This window comes from Nothoprocta perdicaria, unplaced genomic scaffold (genome assembly GCF_003342845.1).
Source record: "Nothoprocta perdicaria isolate Ctin4 unplaced genomic scaffold, notPer1 scaffold_1, whole genome shotgun sequence".
Taxonomy (NCBI): Eukaryota; Metazoa; Chordata; class Aves; order Tinamiformes; family Tinamidae; genus Nothoprocta; species Nothoprocta perdicaria.
The window spans coordinates 9611574-9633031 of NW_020454093.1; the positions used below are offsets into that span (position 1 = coordinate 9611574).

Sequence of the window (21458 nt, forward strand, 5' to 3'; positions counted from 1 at the left end):
CGCGGCGGGGCGGGCGCCATCGGCTCGCAGCGCCGCTGCCCTGCGCCGGGCCCTGCCCTGCCGCCCCCGCGCCGCGCCCGCCGGCGCCAGCATGTTTGACAGGACGAGGCTGCCGTTCGTGGCGCTGGATGTGCTCTGCGTGCTGCTCGGTAGGTGCCGGGCGCCTCCCGGGGCTCCGCGTTACCGCATGCTCCTCTTCCCTGTCCTGCCGGGCGGCCGCGGCGCCTCCCGCCCCGCTCTGCCCCGCGGCCGCCCCTCTCTGTGTGTGTGTGCGTGTGCGTGCGTGGGCTCCACTGCTGCCTCTCACCGCCCCCGGGGGCAGCCCCGCACCTGGAGGGATCTGGTCACTGCCTGCCGCCCCTCAGGGCACCGGGGCCGCCGCGGGCCGCGCCGCCTCGGGCGGGCTCGCGCCCCGTAGGAAGCGCATGGGCTGCTCCTCCCTTCCTCGGCAGGCTCGCGCAGCGCTGGGCGGCCCAGCGGGGGCTGCCGTGGGGTGGGCGCTCCGGCAGGGTCCTGGCCCCGACGGGAGCCAGGGGAGAGAAGTGCAGGGATCCGAGCTGCAGCTGCCTCGTCACCGAGAGCTAGGAATATAGTCTTCCTTTTCTTTCTCTTCTSTAAGCTAATAGGCTCTTTCTGGCAAGTCCACATCAGGAAGGAAGGTGTTGGTGGTGTTGAGGTCTTGAGACTCATTAATTTTTGATGGTTCAGAAAGCTTTGCCAAGGGAAGCATTGGGAATGGCAGCCCCCATAGAAAGCGTGCTTCATCCTACTGTGATAGCGGCAGAGATGCRCTCTGTGTTACGGAGCAGAGAAGACCCAGCTTAGCTTGAGCTAAACCTTTGAATTGTGTGTGGTCTCCCTGATRCTCGTGTTTTAGGTTGAGATTTGGTGTAAAATGTGGTGTCTGGGTTAGGAGAGCTGTTGGAACCCGCAAAGGCGTGTTCCCTGTGCAGTAGCTGGGACTCCAGTGCAGTGACAGTCCTACCTCGAACCCCTGCAAGAAGCAAAGCTCTGCAAGCGCCTCCTTCCACCAGCCCAGCTAACAGCACGCTGGTAACCTCTCCTCTTTCAGCATCTGTCTCTGTAGGAAGAGCAGGTAATAGTGTGAACTGTTGATTAGTGGTTGGCCCTAGATAGGGATATAGGCTATTCACCCAAGCAGGAGACTTCACGTAAAATGCTGYGACTTGCCTGCACCTCTGGGTCCAGAGTAAAGAGCAGGGGTGACTGCTGCCTGGTGAATCTCAGAGTATTACATGACTTTGGTTTTCAGATGTTTGCTTATCAAACAAGTAGGTGTAACGTTTTCCTGCCTGGCAAACATGATATGGAGATGTTTAGGTTGGTTACTGATCATTCAAACGGCTCTGCTTCCAACTCTCCCCTTGGCCGCAGAGGTCTCTGGCCTCGGCGTGGACACGTGAGCAGCAGTTACCTTGCCGAGGGCGGCGGACGCTCCCGCCTGCGAGTTGCCTCCCTGCAGCTGGCCRGCATTCCAGAACAAATGCCATGCGTGTGGAGTAACGCGCTGATAGCAGTGAGTGGCTRGATGCAGCTTCTAGAGAGCCTGTGTCCTCTTCTCCCTGGGCTGGCTCGCTCCTTACTGCTAGTAGGGGAAAAAGCAGCCAGTGCGTGAAGCTCAGTGACACCTGTGGCTTCAAGCACACTGAATTGCAGCTTGCAGTGAYGCTATAGCCCAGTCAGAATATTTTAATGTAAGAATAGGCTAGACTTCACATGTACGACTAAAATCTTATTTTTCCTACCTTGCACGTGATTGAGCCAAGTCTGTAGAATAATGTGAGGCTTTGTCTAATTTTTTTTTACTATTGTTGTTATTTTTAAGTAAGCTGTAGCCTTATTGTATTTCAAATCTCACTTTTCYTACCTCTTTCAGCTTTGCTATCTGCTTAAGAGACCAAGGCAGCTGCCCAAGTAAAGTGACCTGCAAGCGAAAACTGTATCTAATACCAAATGATTCTACTTTCCTGCTCAGTTGATATAGGTGTGAGCATGAAACTAGTAATCTCAAACTGAAAGAGACAAGCCATAAATTTCTCTGGTTTTCCTACCTTCTTTGGAAAGGATGAATGGAATGATGGCAGRGGTTTTATCATGTATCCTTAGACTGTTGCCTGCCTTACTGTAGGTGTTTAGGACTGTCACCTTATACAACAGTTTAACTGTGTGTTATTCTGATTCTAGGACTTGAGTTCTTATTGATTATTCTACTCTGTCATGTGAAAACTAACTGCTTGCTGGAATAACTGAACTGCTTAGCTTGTGTCAGGTGTCTGCCCCCTCCTTGTATATCTGTTGCCTTACTGGGGAATATGGGTGCCTCTCATTGAAGCAAGTAAGCAAACAGTTTGAAGAACAGAATTGAAAAATCTGTGATGCTTTAGCCTATGTTGAGTGAAAGAACTAAACACATTTCACTTGCACTGAGCTTTCATTAAGACTAAATCAGATTAATGACTTGGAAATCCATGGGATGAATTGGAAAATACAGTTTTTCTCTGAAGTAAGTTCTGTTGGAGTGACTAGAGCAGTGATTAAATACTTGTTATGAAGCTGGACTCCTCCCAACTCAAATCTGGTCTCTTTGTTGCAATTCATCTCCTAGTTTGAGTGGAAGCATGCAACAAAACAGAAGTCTCACAAGGTATAGAAAAGAATAGTGCCTTTTGTTTTGTCTTTTTTTAACACAAATTTAAGTAGTGAAGGAGTGTTTGTCAGTGTTTTGAGTAGTTGCTGGTCTAATGCAAGAATTACTGTGAAGCTGTGTGGTAGGTAAGCAGAGATTTTGTGGCTCCCTCCCTCCTCCCGGTCTGCACTTATCCTGTACTGATGCAAGAAGCAACTCAAAACTTGCCTCCTAACCAGCTGTTCCTCTGTGGTAGAACTGCCTGCTTGGGTCTTCTGGCTCCCTGAACTGCAAATGACACCAGTGCAGAAAAAGCAGAGGAAGGAAAAACTTGCGAGGCTGGTGTGGGAGGTGGGATTGTGGCAGGCCTAACTAACCTCAGTAAGTTCAGATTGGCTGTGAACCCACTTTTGAGGAAGGAAGGGAGAAATTTCAGGCCTCAAAAAAAGAGCCTGTGAAATATGAACTCAGACATATTCAACAATTGGTTAACTAGCTTCAAATATGACCTTGCAGTTTTTTTGTCTGAGAGCAGTGTGTGATACAGGGCAATAGACTAAACAGTCAACRAAGGTGTGTGAAATGGGTAAATCTGCTGGTATCTCTTTCTAGTATGTGATGTGGGAGTGTGAGGAAGCCAGATTGCTTTATATACCTGGGATGAGGCTTTTGTTTTAGATGCTGTTCTTCCTTCAGGAGTGGTGACTGTCTTGGCCACTGAAGGTGACAGTCACCGTGATCTTAGTCCCCCTGCTAAGGCAGTAGTCCTAGTACCAGTATCAAGGCCTGTTCCATGTGGGTTGGTGCTTTCTGACTGTCCTAATTCAGGAACACCCTCCCTTATTGCTTGTGACTCACATGTGCAACTCTCCTTATTTTCCACGTCATGTGGATGCTGATAGCTATGAACTCATGCACTAGGAAGACTAAGTTTCAAGAGGCTCAAGAGCAGCTTGTCCTTAAGTCATGCTGTGTGCCAGGTGCCCCAAGAGGATACTCACTAAGGCTACTCTGAGCCTTTTGGAAGCGCTGTCACCTAGAACAGGAGGTCTTCCCTGTCACACTCTTCTTAAATGCATGGGATTTAGTACTCTTGTTGTAAAATTGTTCCCTTGGCAGCATTCACTTCCCCTTATGGAGAGAGTCTCTGGGTGGAGAATCCCTCAGCTGCCTAGGAAGCTTTTACGGAAAGCTTCAACTGGGGACTTCTGCGCTTAATGGTGTCATGGAGCGAGTGGTGGCGGGGGTGAGTGACAAATCCGTCACAAATGGGCACTGYTCAAAGCTAGCAGGCAGGCCCTCACTTTGCCATGCACTTCTGTCAGTGTGTTCTGTACTCTGGGCAACCCTCATTGCAATAAGAAGCTCTTGCAATGATTCTCATGACAGTAGCCTTGTGTGTGGTGTCCCAAATTTAAGGAGATGGGAAGGAAGGGCCTTCTGACCCCCTCCCTTTTTTTTTTATGTATTACCTCAATGATAATGGCTTATTTCTCAGAGCTGAAGAGGTCTTGCTTTAATCTTGAGGCTGCTTTAGGACTTTCCTGTTCTTACGATGAGCTGACTCAATGGATTGACTTCTAAGTTTCATAGTTTAAACTCTGTCCTGCCAGAAGCATCTTTATTTTTCAATCTGGAAATCATAGTCCTGGCCTAAAGAGTTGAGTAGTTCTGTTAATGCCCAGCCTGGTGCTGCTGAGAAGCCCAAGGAGCAATAGTCGCTATCTGTGATGTGTTTGCAGCCCCATTTGGCAGGAGCGCAAGAGGAGAAGCCAACCTAATGATGAGGGACTTGCTAAACGTTTCAGTCTGCCAAGTGACCTCAYGTAGGTTCGTGTAACTGGTGTGAGCTCATTAGAACTAGTTCAGGAGAACTAAAACAGCAAAGCAAAGTTGGATTGAGTTTTTTTGAGGTGCTGAACAGAATTTAGAAGCTTATTGGCAGAATATGCTACCTGTAGAAATGTGGCTCTAGGTCTGTAGATTAGACATTTATTGGTATAAGTATACATATTGCCAACTCCATTCATGTTTGGTTTTGTCATTTTGGTTTTTTGTCCATTCCCCTCACCCCCATCTCCTAAATGAAGCTCCTCTTTGGAGTTTAATTGAGGAGAACACTTGAATCTTGACAACTGAAAAATGCACAAACACTAGGAATTCAATGTTACTTTAATCAACACACTTTCTAGCACCAAATCATAAGCCTATTAATGAATATGAGAATTAAAGAGTATAGAGGGCTGTGCAGTGACCTTCTGTGAGATGTGGGCCACATTCTATTTTAGAAAGGAAGAGGATGAAGTAAACATGGGCCCTAAAGTCTGTACTATCCCAGTTATGTGACAAAGATTAAATTCAAGTACACATATCCTGAAGAAGTGAGAACATTTGGCCATTTAGATTAAGGGTCTTCTATTTATTTTCTCTTGCTTAATTATAAACTGCTTATGAGTTGACCCAGTTTCTATAATTTTCCTTTCCAGGCTGTGAGACTGATCTCATAGACACAGAACTACCCATGGTCTGTGGGTCAGGTCTCATCACGTCTTTTAAACTTTAAACATGTCTTTTTGCCAGATTCTCAGGTCCATGAACCCTACAAGCATAGCTGGGTCTAATCTTAATCACGTTCATATTGATAGCGAAGCTAGCCTCCAATACATTGCTTTTTCAGAATATGACACAGAAGTAATAAGAATCCCATTTGGTATACTCTTCAAAAAAAAAATTATTACATAAAGCTGCCTTGATAAGAAGCAATAATTGATTGGCTACTATATTTTATATTTGACTGGTTACCGCTTCAAAAGCTGTAACCAGGAAGCACTTTGGCTTCAGAAATGAATGAAGGTACTTTGATTATGCTTGTACCTTAACCTTCTTGTCTTTCTCTGTTCATGTGGCATCTCAGAATTTGACAACAGGAAAATAAAGCGTCTGTGTGCAGATCTTCTTAAAAAGAGGGGAGGAGGGCAAGTGGGTTAAGTCAGGGCATCCTGTCTTGGAATGGCTTGTTTCTGTGTCCTTGGCTCCTTACTCAGGAGCTGTCTCAATGCAGTGATGGTTACAGGGTGCTGCAGGTGAGGTAATGAACCCCCTGCCAGGCTTTCTCTTAGCTTTAGTTCATTGCACACTTATTCATCCTGAAACTGCAGTTACATTGCTGAAAAATGACTTATCTGGTCATTAATACCTAGAAACTAATATCACGGATAAATGCTGATGACTCCCAATGGAATTGGAAAGCTGCATCTGCCCTGTTTTACAAGCATGGGAAGATTCTCTAAATTGTGGCATTGTTTGGTGTATTCAAGTATCAAGAAACACAAAGCACAAAAGTGTTTTTTGAAGTGAATAAACCTTTTGGAGGTCACCAGCCTTCAAAGCAATACAAAAGCTTTGCTGGTAATGCAGGGCCTTATCTTGTTTGCCTTCTAGCTCTACCTGGACCTCACTTCAGCAGAGAGCTCACGCTCTTTACTTGCTGTTGCTCATTCCAGCCTTCCGTTTACCAGGAGAAAAGCATTCCCCCAACAGTGAAAATTCCTTGTGCGCACGAGAATGCTTTGAGACGCCTTGTCATACACCTGGCCCCTTACAGTTTTAGGGGAATTCTTGCTCCCTCTGCAGTACTGCCACTTTTAAGACCTGGTTTTGTTAAAAACTGTTTGCTTAAATAAAACACTTTGCTTATAAGTTGCCCTGGACAAGATCACTTGCACTCTTAACAGTTAATAGCCTAGCCTCTGTGTAGAGGCTGAGTTTAATTTCAGGTCAAGGTATTTAATTATAGGTGAAATACTCTGAAGATCTCTTCCCTGCTTACTCCTATGAAACAAAGATTAAAATGGAAAGAATATAAATTTTATGGACATGAATTCTAAATGGAACTTAAGTGCAGGGGAAGAACTTGCCCTTTGTCTTGCCAGCAGCTGAACCTGATAGTTGAGTTTCTCTTGCTGGGTTGTTTTCCTTGTCCCTAAGTGCCATGCGCAGGGGTTTGTAGAAGAGCTTAATCCTGGGGTGTGTATATGAGGCTTTTAGTTGTGGGTTTTTAATTCTCTTTATAATCCAGGCAAAGCCTTTGACAGTGCACACAGGCCTGCACATGGTGCACTATACTACAGGTGGTAAATATTTATCTTCTTTCCTAAATAGAAAGGCTTGTAGTGACATAACTCTCTCACCTTTTCTTTTACTTTCCCTGTTTGCCTTTCTTCCCCCCATGCCTCTTAGTAATTAGTGTGAGGGCTGGTTTTTGTTGATCAGACCTGTAAGCAGAGCAATTAGCAGGCAGAGAGGGGCCAGCAGCTTCCAGGTGGTGGTCATGTTGTGCTCCCCTCTCCCATAGCTGCCATTAGCAGAAACAAAAGGAGCCTGGGACTCGATCAGAGCATCATCTGCAACCTGCATCCAACTCCTTGCGCTGTATGAGCCTCTCGCTGCAAGCGCTGGAGCAGGCCCGGAGACAAGGCAGCTAGTGTTAGCCTCGCGCTCTAAGCTGAGGTTAGAGTGTGGTTTAGTCTTTTAGCTACCCCTCTGCTGTTTGCTGCAGCTTAGCACAGCCTCTGGCCTGGTCACAGGCATCACCGTGCTGCCGTTAAAAATATTTGTCTCTTTTTTGGGGGTTAAAGAGGGGGATAAGGCAGCTTTGTGGGCTGCTGCTAGTGGGAGGTGAGTTCTTAGCTGCTCACTCTTGGGTACTGCAAATAAATTATCTGTTGATCTTCATCTCTTATCTGTCCCTCACTAACTGGCAATTCTGAACAGTTCTTCATTTTTACCTCCTTTCCCTCTTTGCAACAGCTTCCTGTAATCCCCGATTCTACAATCTCCTCCTGCCTGGGAGGTGTTGATTCTGGCACTATTTCTCTTTGTCCGTCTTGCTCCTGGAAGAAAYGTTTCCGCACCTCTGCTTTGCCACAGAGTAAAGTCGTTGTCTGCCTCAGCAGAGGCTCGCAGCCACCTCCAGCAGMGTGAACCCGGCCCCATGCTGCTCCTCTGGATCTCTTGCATACCTTCTTACCCCACATTGCACATTCCAACCTGAGCCAAAAAGCAAACGCGCTCGTCCTGGCCAAAAATAAAAGCCAAAATACTTGCGTGAGAGTAGGAAAATCTCGATTCTCCCTTGCCCTCAGTAGTAATTACCAGCTGTARAAGTATGGCTCAGAATGACAGTATTTGTCTGGATATGGGGATATTTCCCAGCATCATTTTTTAAATAAGCAACTAAGTGTGAAAACCTCTTCAATGAGCAGCACTTAGCTGAACAACTGACCTGTTTTTAAAGACTGTGCTTCTCTGACAGAAGTGACCACTCCTGTTTGGCATCCCTCCTCCCCACTAACCTAGTTGGAAACGAATGTCTTTYGTGAAGAGATTCACATTGGCTTTCTGTGCCATGCATCATGTGCTGAAAGTGGTATTTTTAACTTTTTTTGTCTGACTTGGATAAATGTATTTACTTTTCTCAGCCTTATGTTAATCCTGTAGATCTTTGCTTGCCTAGTTCTCGCTTGTGAGTTTAGTGAGCATAAAGGAGGAGGTTGCACAGACAGAAACAGACCAGGGGTTGCTAATTAGCTACAGAGTTTGATTATCTCATTTGTTTTTTAACTAGCTACATAGCTTGATTATCTCCTTTGTTTTAAAGGCACTAGCCTGCTGCCAGTGTCTAGACATGGCACATCCTTCATTTAAAGGAGACCTGGTCCCTGACTAGTGACTAGGTGGGAGTATAGTGTATCTCGAAGCTGGAGAAAGGGTTCACAAGAGGTTTGCTAAACAGCAGGTTCCGGAATCCCAAACGAGGATTCATCAGCTTCTTCACATCCAAGGGGCCTTTGGGTTAATTGAAGGATGTTTACAAAAAATAAAGCAGTGCAATACTTGGAGCTGCTTAAAATGGCTGATACAAAAGTGGAAAACATATTTCTAAGTACTGTACTTAATTCTAAAGCAGATAGTATTGTATACATGCAGTTGGAAACTTGAATCTTGTATGTATACACGCAAGTTGGAGACTTGAATCTTTTGGCTATAAAATGTAACAAATAATCTTAAAGTGGAAGACCTTGCTAAAATTGTGTTTGTAGACATTAGAGGAAAAAGTTCCTAAATTATAAATAGAGCCTAGAGTATTTTCAGACCCTGACACTGTCTGTTTTTGAACAACGGTCTCTGCCACTCTGAAATATTGCAGCAGCCCTGCCAGCAGTAACAGAGACTAATTCAGCTGTAAACACTAGGATTTTTTTGTCTATTTAGATAAAAATATCCCATGTGGCTTGTTAGTAAAACCAAGTGGACACCGCAGTATCAGAATCAAAGCCCCTATACTTTAACTTAAGCACTTAACTCTACAGTTACAAATTTGACAAATGCCACAAGTCAAGGTAGCAGTGCTCTATTACATGCACTGTACACCAAACTATATGACCTTTTTACTGCACTTCTGTTTGTAGGTTAAGTTGTGGAATGTCRTTTACTTTCCTGTGACTTTCATCTGTTTAAATGCTTCATGTTTAATAAAATATAGGAAAATAAACTTTTTTTAATGATACAGACTTTTTGCAAAAGACTTTCCACCTCCTGCCTTGTTGTATCTCTTGGCAATCCTTTTTTTGTGGGTGAACGGTAGTCTTAACAGTAATTTCTTCCCTAGGTCTCCCACCCTATGCTTTCTACCTTTTGTATCAAGCCGCGCTGTCCAGCACCAATTACACTACGATTCCCRGGAAGTTCTTGATATTATTGTGAATTGTCTGTGGGTTTTTAAGGAAACTATGCAACACCTGGTTTGAACTTGAAAATTTTAGTTGGAAACTTTCTTGTGGTATCTATCAGCATAGCCCTGTGTAATGTTTAACTGGCTTAACTTCTTTTTCTGCAAACATGCTTTGCCTTCTTCTTAGTAGTTCTAGCCAAAAGTGTTACCAGTGTTTCTTTCCTTCAGCCTCTGCTTAGGCACTCAGATCTTGGCTTACTTTTTTTTTTTTTTTTTTAGCTCTTCTGCTTTCCTTTCTTCTCTTCTTTTTTGCCACTCCATCTTATACTTCCTTGCTAGGTGAAGTTTTCAAACCTCAACCTTTTATCCTCTTCTACTTCTGTAGTGTTTTGAGTTGGGCAGTCTCTTTGCCTGAATGTTACAGCAGACAGGATTCCCTGAGCTCCTTTTCAAAATCCCGAATAGGCATCTCACCTGAATAGCACTTTGCTGTGGGATCTCCCCCTACTCTGTAGTTAAAGGGGGAGAGACCAGATCACTCCCAGAGGACCATCGCTTGTCTCTAGCTGCTAACTAGGAAAATGGCCCAGGATCTAGTCCTTGCCTAGATCAATTAGGCAAAATATAGCAGGAAAAAAATGAGGAGCTCCAACTCCATTCTGGTGAGTCTGGAGCATGTGGGACCTCAGAAACAGTCTCTTAAAAGAGTTGGAGGTTGTTTGTTTAGGGGGATGAGTAATAATGATTAACTTACTTTMAGGAATGAATTTCCCTTCAGGAGGCTCTTCTGATTCTTATCTGGTTGCTGCTGGCTAGGTAAAAGGAAAGAGGTGCTTTGTGAAGAGGGTGGCCATGAGAGTTTGTCTAGAAGGCTGCCTTTTGACTTGTAGCCTTGTAATCTATTGCTRAATCTCCCCCGTCCTTTCCTCCAGTCTACAGAAATTCATGGATCTGAATATGYCCCTTCGTCAGCAGGTCCGTGCGCAGCCTTAAAGGTCAGGGAGGTACTTGGCACTTAATGTTGGTACTGGTTTATATTATTATATACAMTAATGTTTGTTGCTCCTGTCATAACAGAAACTTCAGGATTCMAGTTTACACATACTAACTGTTGTCCTCATGCCCTGTAAAATGAGCAACACTGTTAAAAATAAAAATGCTAATAGCTGATATAGGCAAATATGGTCACTTCAACAAAACACTGTTTCCTGAACTGAGCTACTCAGCTGCTGGCAAACGGTCCCTCACTTGGTTGCTGTGAGAAGGCCTAGTTATATAAGTATAGGATGGGTGAGTGACTTTCATTACCCAATTTCATTTTCTCATATTGTTTTTCTGTGGGCTACACAAGCAAATTTGGCAGGCACTTCTGTGCAAGTGTCCTCACCTGACCCCTTCATTAATGCTGCCCTCCCCTTCAGCCCTGCTCTTAATATGTATCTCGAGGTTAAAAGTAAAAGCATGTTTCTTAATTACAACTTGAGGCCATATACACTATGCTAACAAAAGCRATTTTGGAAGAATGCAAAATCTAGTCAAATCATTTTGACATAATAAAAATACTCTTTCTGTCGATGAAAAGAATGTAGGAAGGAATAATAATGTTATGAGAAAGGTTATTTAAATGCAGTGGCACCAGGAAAACAAAAAGCTGGTTATGAACAAGTTCTCACAAACTAATTCTTTCAAACAAACTTCTGTGAAGAAGGCTGCTCAGTGAGAGAGAAAGCTTAAATGGTATCTTGYGTCTTCTCCTCTTAGTCTTACAAAAAAGGAGCCCCTAGTACATGCTGTGTCAGCAGCTGAACTGAAAAATTAATGCCCCTAGTTAAAAATAAAGTGCTCTCTAGCTTCTGTCTGAACTGAACTAGAAGATGAGTCATTCCCCCTTACTGCAGTTACCCAACAAGGTAAACTTATATTCAAACAGAGTTTGTTTTGGTTGTAGACTTAAAATACTCCTTGTCAAACTGTTAGGTATTTTTGTACCTGCACTTTCATGCAGTGGCCCCTTTCCAGTTCTTCAAGAAATCTTCATTGAGAAAATGCATGACCCATAAAAGTGGGATAACCCTCTTGTTGTTGTACATCCGTGCACCTTGCTGGCAGAAAAAAATGGGATTTGTGAGTGAAGAATTCTGTGATGTTTGGAACTAATGGCTGGGGCAYGTTCTGATTTCAATGCAGAGCACTTGACATGTTTCAGCAGCTGGTAAGAATTAAATCAGCTCCTAATGAGCTGAAACCTCCAAACATTGCTTCCTCCGCACCAAGCAAACAAAAACACTGAAATGTAAAAATAAATAAGTAAATAAGTAAACCCACTGAGGAATAACACTTTTTGGTGATTCTTGGAGAGCTGAGATACTTCTCTGCTAGGAGATCAACTGCAAAACCCAGACTGCTGTTGCAATGAACTTTGAGGCTGTGGTATTTCCACATATGATAATCCAGTGGCCTATTTGAGGAGACAGAAGTGTATCAAGTAGGTAGTAGCTCTGACAATCCCATATCCTGAGTGCGGCTGTGGAATGTCAGAGGTAAAGACAGGAAGCGTGGACTGACTTACGTTAGTGGAATTTAGCTGTGGCCTTGAGGAGGGCTGAACATTGGCTGCAGSCGTGCAAACCCACAGCACGTCTGGAGCTCACTGAACTCACATTCTTCCCTGGGGCTTCCCCCATACGCAAGGGGCTGCATGTGTTTGGGCTGCTTCTGGCACGTGCGCTCTGTCAAGCTCGGAGCCGTTCCTCCCTGCAGGAGCRGGGATGCCCTTGTAGATGTCAGCGAGTCAAAGCTGTAGCATAATCTCTCGCTGCAAGGTTTGGGCTTCAAGCTGAGCACATGTAGTTCCACTTGCAGCAGCGCCGTGTGAGATGTTAAACATCTGCTCGGGTGCCGGGCTGCATCGCTGTGCCCAGCTGTTGGGGGGTCAAGTGTGGCAGCTCTTGAGGACTGCAGGTGTTCAGTGGAGCAGATTCCTGTCTGTGTCATAGGAGGCTGCTGACAGCCTGGAAAGGCTGCAGGGAGGTTGGAGCAGTGTTGGGCATGTGGGCTGCTTGTGAACGGACAGGGAGTCTCATGCTGTCCTGCTGCTGAAACGTGACTGCCTGACTGGGCTGCTGTCCTGCAAGCTGCGAGCGCTGGAGCTGCACGTGKTTCCCGTGCCCTAGGGGATGTGTGAGGGGCTGCGGTTCATCACACCCCGCCGTTTCGCCTCATCCCTGCTAACAAACTATTTAGAAATGAGGTTCTTGAGCATCTTAAGATGTGACCTAACATGAGGTGCTTGAATATCCGGTAGTGTTGTTTTAGCAAGTGTTACCAAAACAGAAGCTGTGTCTACCCAAGGGAAGAACTCGTTTGCAACATGACTGCTGTGAGTGCAGTACCCTGCTTGTATSTCAGTTGCAGTCTCTCCTGCTTCAGTAATTGCACCTGACACTGAACCTCAGTATTTGCATATAGAGTATCTATATGAAGAATTGCATAATGCATGAATACTGGAGAAGATGCAGTGCTTTTAATTGTGTTTTAAATCAAGGATCTAACTTTTGCTTTGAAAATTGTATTGTCGATCCGCTGCTTGGTTTGGGGTAGTAGAAAGGGGAGAATRAAGTATAAAATGACAATTTCAGGTTTCCTGAGCACTCTTCCTGCAAATATCTGTTCTCCAGTTGATTCTGCTTTGAGTATAATTTTCAGAGGTCTTGGTTTCCTTTGGTCTTGATTTCCAGTGTAATGAAGATTAACTTGCAAGAGAAGGAATAGAGTAATGCACCAGTGTGTACTCAGCAAGCTAGCACTTGTACTCAGAAGCTGAAATGCCCCTTTTGATGTTACCAAKGTTAACAATTATTTGAATGCAGAAAAAAAAAAMCCTCTGTAAATCAGACTCCAAGAGTGAGTCTTGTTACTCCGAGATGCAGTCCTTTTCAGCGTCCACTTTTCCTGTTGGTGTCTCTGACGTTGTCTTGCTCCCTTCACCTGCATGAAGACTTCTTGCATGACACCTTGCCTTCCTCACTCTGAATAGTCTGAGTGTCACAAGGTCTTCTGTAACCAGTGGCCACCCTCATGTCTAGAACAGGGCTAGTAATGCAGGTAGGAGCCGGTGTCTCAGGGTGGTGRTGACGGAGAGGAGGAGGAGGGCACAGCAGTGGTCTGCCCTCTGTAGCGAGCCAGCTGTGTGAGTGGTATTTCGGGTTCTTGGGCATAATCTGGGTTCAATATGTGGCAACTCTCTGTGCTGATGAAACAACTATGAACTCTGCACTTCCTTAATCTCTGTATTTGGTGGGTGACATCACATTTTCCATGGTACAAGACAAACTTCTTTACGAAGGGTTTGGTAAGCATGTGCACTGCATGATAATTAATTTGCTCTGGCCTGGCAAATCTGAAGTTTTGCATGTTTCATAGCTTCCTCCATGCATGTTTAAAAGTGAATTTTGATTTAACAACATGTATCTCTGTTTTGTTTTCCTTCCCCCAACAGCTGGCTTACCCCTGGGTGTTCTAAACTTGGCCAAAATAAAACCGTATCAGAGAGGCTTTTTCTGTAATGATGACAGCATCAAGTATCCGTTCCATGACAGTACCATCACATCCACTGTCCTCTACACAGTGGGGTTCACCCTGCCCATTTTCTCTGTAAGTAGCTAATCTCCAGGCAGTTTGGGGATGGGGGTCGAAGCTGCGCCTTCCGAGAGCTCAGTGCTGTGCCTGTGCCTGACAGCTCTCAGAGAGGCGTTGAAGACAAAACCCCATTTTTMTGCAGTCCTATGCATGTGAAAGGTGTTCTGCTACTTTCAGTTTGCAGATACAATCTAGAACTAATCTCTTAATTGCCTGTTCTCTAATTTCTCTAATACTTTTTTGTTTTGTTTGTTTGTTTTTTGAGGAGCAGAAAGAGGATTTTAAGTATAATATTTGGCCTAGGATTTTACGTTTGATGGGGGAGGAAGGAATATTATTGACTTCCATAAATGTTATGAAATGCTCCTATGTCTTGCTCAGAACAGTTTAGTCTGATAGAGCACTTAAGATGTTAACATTTCCGCTGTAGTGGAGCACACAAAACTGCAATTCATGTATGTTCCCTCTGTGAACTTTCTACAGAAATTCATTTAATTTGGAGTAAAAGCACTTCGCAACTTAAAAAAAGGCATGGTGACTTCTTAAACCCTCCACCATGGGATTCAGAGGCTGAAAACTCAGTTGCTTGTCCAAAAGGGACTCACTGTTYTCAGTATCACATGATTTTTTTTTTCTCCTCGCCGTGTGGATTCTGCAGAAATACTGCCTGTCAGAGTGCRGCGAATCCAAAAACAGTCGTAGCAGTAACTTGTGGATTTCCACGTTGTAAGAGTTAATATTTCTAAAGAGTTTGTAGCTCTGTTGTAAGAGTAGATGTTATCCAGATCAGTTTTCTTCAAGCTGATGTTTAAAAAACCTTACAAATAACATGGGCTTTTCTGGTGTCTAATGGGGGATGGGAAAGAGGGGAAGATAATATATGGAGCTAAACAGCTTTTCTTAGATTTTTTTTCCCCCTAAAACGTTGGCACATTAGTGCAACAAATCTGATATCTGCTGGGTAGGGTCCAAATTTGAGGAGCTAATGTGGTCTCTAACTAATGAGCAACCTTGCAAAGCATCACTTCCTGAGAATAATGAAGTTTACTGCTGGACATAAGTAAACTAAAGACATGCCTTGTGGAAAGGGGAGGGGGGAATCTTGCTTTGGAAACCACTGAGACTCCAAAGGAATTTATATTTCCGTGTTGGAATGTGGAAGAGGAGAGGAATGGGTCTGTCTTCAGTTCTGAGGGGTGTCTGCAGGCCATTCTTAAGCCCTCTTCCCCTGCAAGAGGGAACAGCCACACAGCTTAAATCCGGTGTCTTCTGTGGCTATTGACAGCTTAGACTTTAGCCTGTCAGATATGTTTGACAAATTACTGAGGCTTTATTCAACTCCTGTTGAATATAGTTTCAGCCTTGCCTCTATTCACAGGGGAAGGAGAAAATTATCAGGCTGCACATAGGACAGTCGGATAATTCAGTCCAGTTCCTGTTTTGGACTAGTTCAGTGGAGGCTTAAGACTTCCTCCAAGTCAAGAGAAGTTTTTAGTAGTATTTTCCAGCAACTGCCCTCAGCAGGGACCTTGGCTGGCTTATGAGGCTTGTTGAACATATAACTGTGATCATGTCCTCCCTAATCAATGTCACTGTGACCTAAAGCTTCTCTGAAAAGATCAGGCATCTTCATGAAGGAATCGATGCTAACCATATGGTCTAATACGAAGCAAATAAGAGTTGATAAACTGCTCTTTTGTGCTAACGTTGTTTTGTTATCGAGGAAGATGAACAGCCTTTGGAACATGCTAGAGAAACTTGCAAGGCTCTTCTAAAGGGAAAATACACACATATGCTCCTGAAAACCACAGTTCTGTTTGTAGCTATGCCRTATAAAACTGTAAGACCTGAAGTCTGTTACCATCACTTCTTAGCAAGCAAGAAATCCCTGGGAAAGAAACTCGTGACTATTCTTTTCCTGAATAGTTCGTACTATGAACATACTTCATAGTATGATACTGCTCAAACTTCATAACTGTTTCCTGTGTCTGGTTGAAAAAGCATGATGTTTTTCATTGTATTGTTATTTTTGGAGGCCTAGGAGAAGTGTTCTGGAGAACCGAATCTCTTTAGGCCGTTGTTCTGAGCAGCCTGTCTCTGTGACATGACTGGCAGTTCACATAGCCGAGAAGATCCATCTGATACTTCCACCTTCCCCTCCGCCCCTGAATGAGTCTCTTTTTTTTTCCACAGGGGAATAAAAAGATTACTCCCTTAACACACTGCACATAGTGGGGCAATGTCCTTATAGGTTGCAAAGTTAGGTTACTTATTGGTTACTTGAGTATTTTGAAAGGAATCACTAGGCTGTATTTGGACTTTTTCCACCATGAAGACATAAGACATATAAAAATACATTGAGGTGGTCATGTCATGTCTTCTCCTTTAAAAAAACAGAGGCTTGGTTTGATTTGGCAAAGGCTGATTTCTCCAGTAGCTTGATGCCTTCCCTAAGGAGACCCAGCAGCTCTGTTCCTCTGCCAGTTTTGACCTATGACGYGTTAGGCCTGATGCTCACAGGAATGTGGCTTTTTACTGCATCTATAAACATTCTGATTGTAACTCTTCCTAATAATAGTGATAAGAATGATAGTACTTGGGAGACCATCTGCTGCTTCTTCTGCCTGTTCTTTCAAAAGCAAAACAAAAAAAAATGTTTACAAGCAGGATCAGTTTTGCAAGTTAGCTGCTTTTGAGGAGGCAAGCACCTATTGGGCTAATTCAGACAAAAATAGCTGCTACTTTGGTAAAGACTGATAAAGCAGGGGACAGTCATGAAGCCTGTTTAAGGCTGTTGTAKTAATTGATATGTACCTCAATGTTTGCAGTCATGCCATAACTTTATTGTCCCTAGTTCGTAGTTCTGATTTCAATTTTGGGTAATGTTGATCTCATACCAGACTACAAAATTAATCTACTGGGCGTTAATTTGCTAACTGGTACGAATACTGATACTTTGGTTAARCCGATAGATACCTCCTGGGTGGGAGCAGTGCTGCAGGGCTGAAAGCTGCTGCCCATGCTAAACTGCAGGCAGTTTTCTGGCCCAGCTTCACTCCGTTCCATAGCAAGACTGTGCTGAACAATTTGATTTGAAATTAGATGACAAAAAGGCTGAGAAGCACCGATTCCAATTTTATAACTTCAATACAAATAACCCTTACCAAGTAATAACCAAGCTCCTGCAATTTTATTTCTTTTTAAATAAGCTTTAAAAGTCTCAACCTGGATGCTGGAATTTTTCAGATGTGCTTACTAATACGGTGATGAAGAGCGTAGGATAAGAAACTGAGCACAACAGTTGGCAGCCTGACAGTGGCAGGAACTTGGAACAAAGGCTTTTAAAGCGCTAAATGAAGCTCGCTAATAACTCTAAGAGGACAAGCTGTCACTGGGGCTTTGAATTAGTTTTGAAGGGATTACTTAGCATAGTGCATGAGGCATCGAAAGGAGCTGAGGGAAATGGAGAGGCAATTGCAACTTAAATATTTAAAGGCTTCTAAGCAGAGGAGCAGTCGAAGTGTGAATTCCTCCCTTTCTCAAGTGTCCAACCCACTTACTGATAACTGATTATTGATAACAGGCTGATGGCATCCTGGACTTGAGTCAGAGGGCTCTGGGGAAAGGGCAGGGGAAAGGACCATGTGAGAAGCCCCAGATGGGCACTGGGAAAAACAAGTAAAGGAAGGAAGGAAAAAAGGATCCTTTTTGTGTTGCTTCTTTGCTTGCCTTTCCTCTGGGTCACCAGATAATCTTACTGTTCATCCTTAATTAGGAGAATACCTATGCAGAGAGATTGATCTTATGAATGAAGCTGGCATTGCATAAGTGAAAATGATGGATTTTTGGAGACCTAAGAGGAAGGCAAAAAAGTCTTTAAACATACATTGCTCAACTCTGGTGGAAAAAAAGATGCTTCCTAGTGTTTGAGCATAGATGTATAAAGCTTTGTTGTACAAAACACCTCAAGCGTTTCCTGGTACTCATCAATTCTGCCCTCCTAATCTCTCTAATACACTTATCTTCTCCTAGAATGAATGTCTGTGTCGGTGGCTGATCGGTAATGGTGGGAAATGAGACCAGGAGGAGGAAGGAATCTCCAGACTAAAATAACATTAAAAAAATAAACCTCATTATTTAGATCTGTAGCTTTAAATGATTATCTTACTAAAATGCTAGGAATTAGCATCACGGAATTAGAGGGAGAATCTTTATATGCTTAAGTGGGTAACTGAAATGTAAGACGTAAAGCTTTCCAGCAGTGGTGGGAGAGCAAGGCAGCAAGTAAAGGTTCAAAGGAGTCTGTCTATTCAGTTTATCCCAAGTGGCCTGGGTACAGTGAGGTAGCAAAGCTGGCAAAGAGAAAGGATGGCTCCTAGGACCGCAGAACCTGATACGCCTGGGACTGGACACGCACATGGCAAGTGACATTCAATAGAGGTGAATGTCAGGTGATGCCTTTTGTGGGGAAGGCAGCAGCTATGGCTCTAAAGCTGTGCGTAAAATACCAGAACCTGAGTGGTTATGGGCTATGGGCTGTGGGTAAAATACCAGAACCTGAGTGGTTATGGGCTATGGGGGTGAGCAGCTTTTAGTGCCATGACTGAGAGCAGTGTCATGCCCATGGAGGATGAGGAAAACTAATAGAGGGTAGGAACTGGGAAAGAAATAGACCAGGGCTGCATTTGGTRTTTGCAGAAAAATTAAATTATAATCAGTCAGGAACTGCAGCAGCTTGTGAAGAAGTCTAATGTAATAGACCGGATGAATCAGGCTCTTGGAAAAGCATGCTATGCTTCTTATTTCAGCTATGGGTTCATTATTGTATGAGAGTACACTTATCCCTCCTGTACTCTGACCAGAAGGTTCTTTCAGAGGCTCCTGTATGTCGTTGGGAATAGCTTCATCTAAGAACTGTGCCTGGGGCTGTCCAGTGCCTGTTCTTGGGCGAGTGCAGCTCTTCTTTCTGGTGCCCGCTGGCTGTGTAGCTAGGTCATTTACAACACCTSTGTCCTGCTAAACTGCAAAGCTCAGGTTTTCTAGTGCTACATTCCTAGATAAGAACGTGCCTCCCCAGTCCTTGCCTGTTCTGCATTTGACAGATGAGTTCCAACGTGAATGTGTTTGTGGGTTCTGGTGAATGCCATTTTGGAGGAAACTCTTGACAGTGCCTTGTGTTCTTAAGCTGGCTGAAAATCTTAATGCTTCAGCAAAAGGCTTGTCTAATGGAGCTGTTTTTACTGTACAACAGCCATAAATAAACTATTTCCCCCCATCTATCTTTGAACTGACAAGTTCCCAGGTCATCTGAGGAGTTTAACCTCCAAGTCCATGACTCTGAACTTAGCGATACTCAGATCTGCTCTCTTGCTTCAGTCTTTAGGATTGTTTTTCAGGAAGAACTGGATGTCCCAGCCCTTCCACTGTGTCAAGGAATTGCCTGCCCTGTCAGCACTGTCTTCCACTTGTTATGCACGAATATAGTTGGTGACCTGATCCTGGAGATTACCCTGCTGGTAACCTCTTTCCCCCCACACCCTGACCTTAATCCTTCTCTTAACAAACGTGTTCTCATCATCCCTTTAGGCCACCTCTTCACCTTGTTGCAGTTCASTTAATCCCGAGTGAACCTAYGTTGGGATTCCCATCAGGGATGCTWATTATTATTATTATCATATGGGAAGTACTTAACACCATGGCATTGCTGACAGTCTGCTTTCTTCAGTCACTATTTAATGCTGTGGTTGATTTATTTTTTTATTTTTGTGCTTGTGTGTACACATCTGATTCTTATTATTGTACCAGGTATTGCCCTCTGATTTTGCAGCTTGTTTAGGGGAATATGGCAATTTGGAGAAAAAGATCTTTYTAATTGACAGAGGGGCAATGTGTGACTAATGTTACTAATCAGCAGCTRTATATCCTTGCTGCTCTTAAGCTGTTTTGGTTTAGGTGGCTAAGGCTTCTAGCTGGAAAGTGTAAAATCTGTGAATTGCTGTTACRACTTTTTCTCCAGCTGTTTTGAGGGAGTTTGAGTTGAACACTAGTGATGATTGTACCATTATGAAGACAAATATGATCTGAGATATTTTTTCCGGTGATACCTCTTACAAAACAGGGCTAGATATCATAGGAAATCTGCTACAGTGCTGCCCTCTTGAAATCGCCATGTCAGTGTGAAATATAAGTAACATGCTAAGTGGTGCCCCTGTGATTGGAGAGTTTACATTTTTCCTCATTCACCTCACCTCAGTCACTCTGCTTGCCCTTTCCCCACTTAACACAAAAGCAAACCCACTTGTGTCCCGTCTCCCTGCTGGCGTTACCGGGTGGGGAGGCAAGGGCTTGAACGCCCTGCAGGTTTCCCTTGTGCCCCTACTTGCCACAAACCATAGGAACTGCTGTTGCTCCCTGTGATTTTGCCTTCCCTCWTCCACTCCCCACTTGCCAAGCTGAGCTGTGGGCATTTGAGTAGTACATTAGATGTCCTATATGGTACATGTTCTGAGGGATAGCAGGCATCTACCACCAAGATTTTTTCATCAGAAAGTCAGGACTGAGTTGATGGCATTTCTGACCGTAAATGCTCAATTTCTGATTGAATAAATGGTAAATAAGAAATGATGTAGTTTAGAAATTCTATAAATTAAGATTTTTATTTTAAAGATTCATAGAACAGATGATCTTTTAGTACTGAAGTGTCCTGTGCAAGTAAGACAAGAAGTGACTGTTGGAATTGCTCTTTAAATCTGTAAAGCAGTTGGGGGAACCTGAACACTTAGTTTAGCTGTGTAAGACTGCTTAATAAATAAATAAAGCTTGTGTTGAAGCTTCTTTGAATGAGCTGTTATATTTCCAGCCATGTAGATATCTAGARTTTGCCTGAGTGCGTCAATGAAGTCTTGCTTTCTCACCTAAGTCACGTTTATCCTGCTGTTCTCAGTTTTGCAACTGGCATATTCAAGGTTGCTTTGCTCTTTATGACTTCTGCCAACTCTTCATAAGATCATCTTAGTATTTGGGATAATACCAATCAAAAGGGTGATCTCGAGCTATAGACTTACTGTTTTCCCCAAGCTCTCTTGAACAAGTGCTTGTTTCATACCCAGTGCTGCTGTTTCATGCCTGCTAGACACAAGTGATGACATGATACTTTATTTTCTCTCAATGATACTGCTTTAAAGAGCTGTATTCCAGGAAGATCAGAATCCTTCCTTATGCYTGTAGTTTATAAACTATATATAGTGTGTGCTTATGTTTGTATTCAAGACTACCTGGCATTTCCCTCTGGAAGCAAGGTCTTTAACCGTRTTGTTTATAGTTTTGGTAGACCCAGAGAGTAGTGTAGTCTGTGGGAGAGTAACTAGATGAAGATGCTTCTTGGGCAATGAGGCCTTGGTTCTTCTCTGGAAACAGGCTATAACCTACTTTATTCCTCAA

The 21458-nt window shown here is 43.7% G+C and overlaps 1 protein-coding gene across 2 annotated transcripts in view; it reads left to right on the forward strand.

Annotated features, from left to right (window-relative positions):
• The first annotated feature begins 67 nt into the window (after positions 1-67).
• The window catches only part of PLPP1 (phospholipid phosphatase 1), a 54252-nt gene continuing 32861 nt past the window's right edge, over positions 68-21458 (forward strand). The window contains exons 1-2 of one of the 2 annotated variants that reach the window (XM_026037415.1): positions 68-149; positions 13879-14033. In XM_026037415.1, coding sequence (XP_025893200.1) covers positions 92-149; positions 13879-14033 — 213 coding nt within the window. In that variant the 5' untranslated portion in view covers positions 68-91. The remainder of the gene's footprint in view (positions 150-13878; positions 14034-21458) is intronic. The other variant, XM_026037421.1, reaches the window with a different exon arrangement.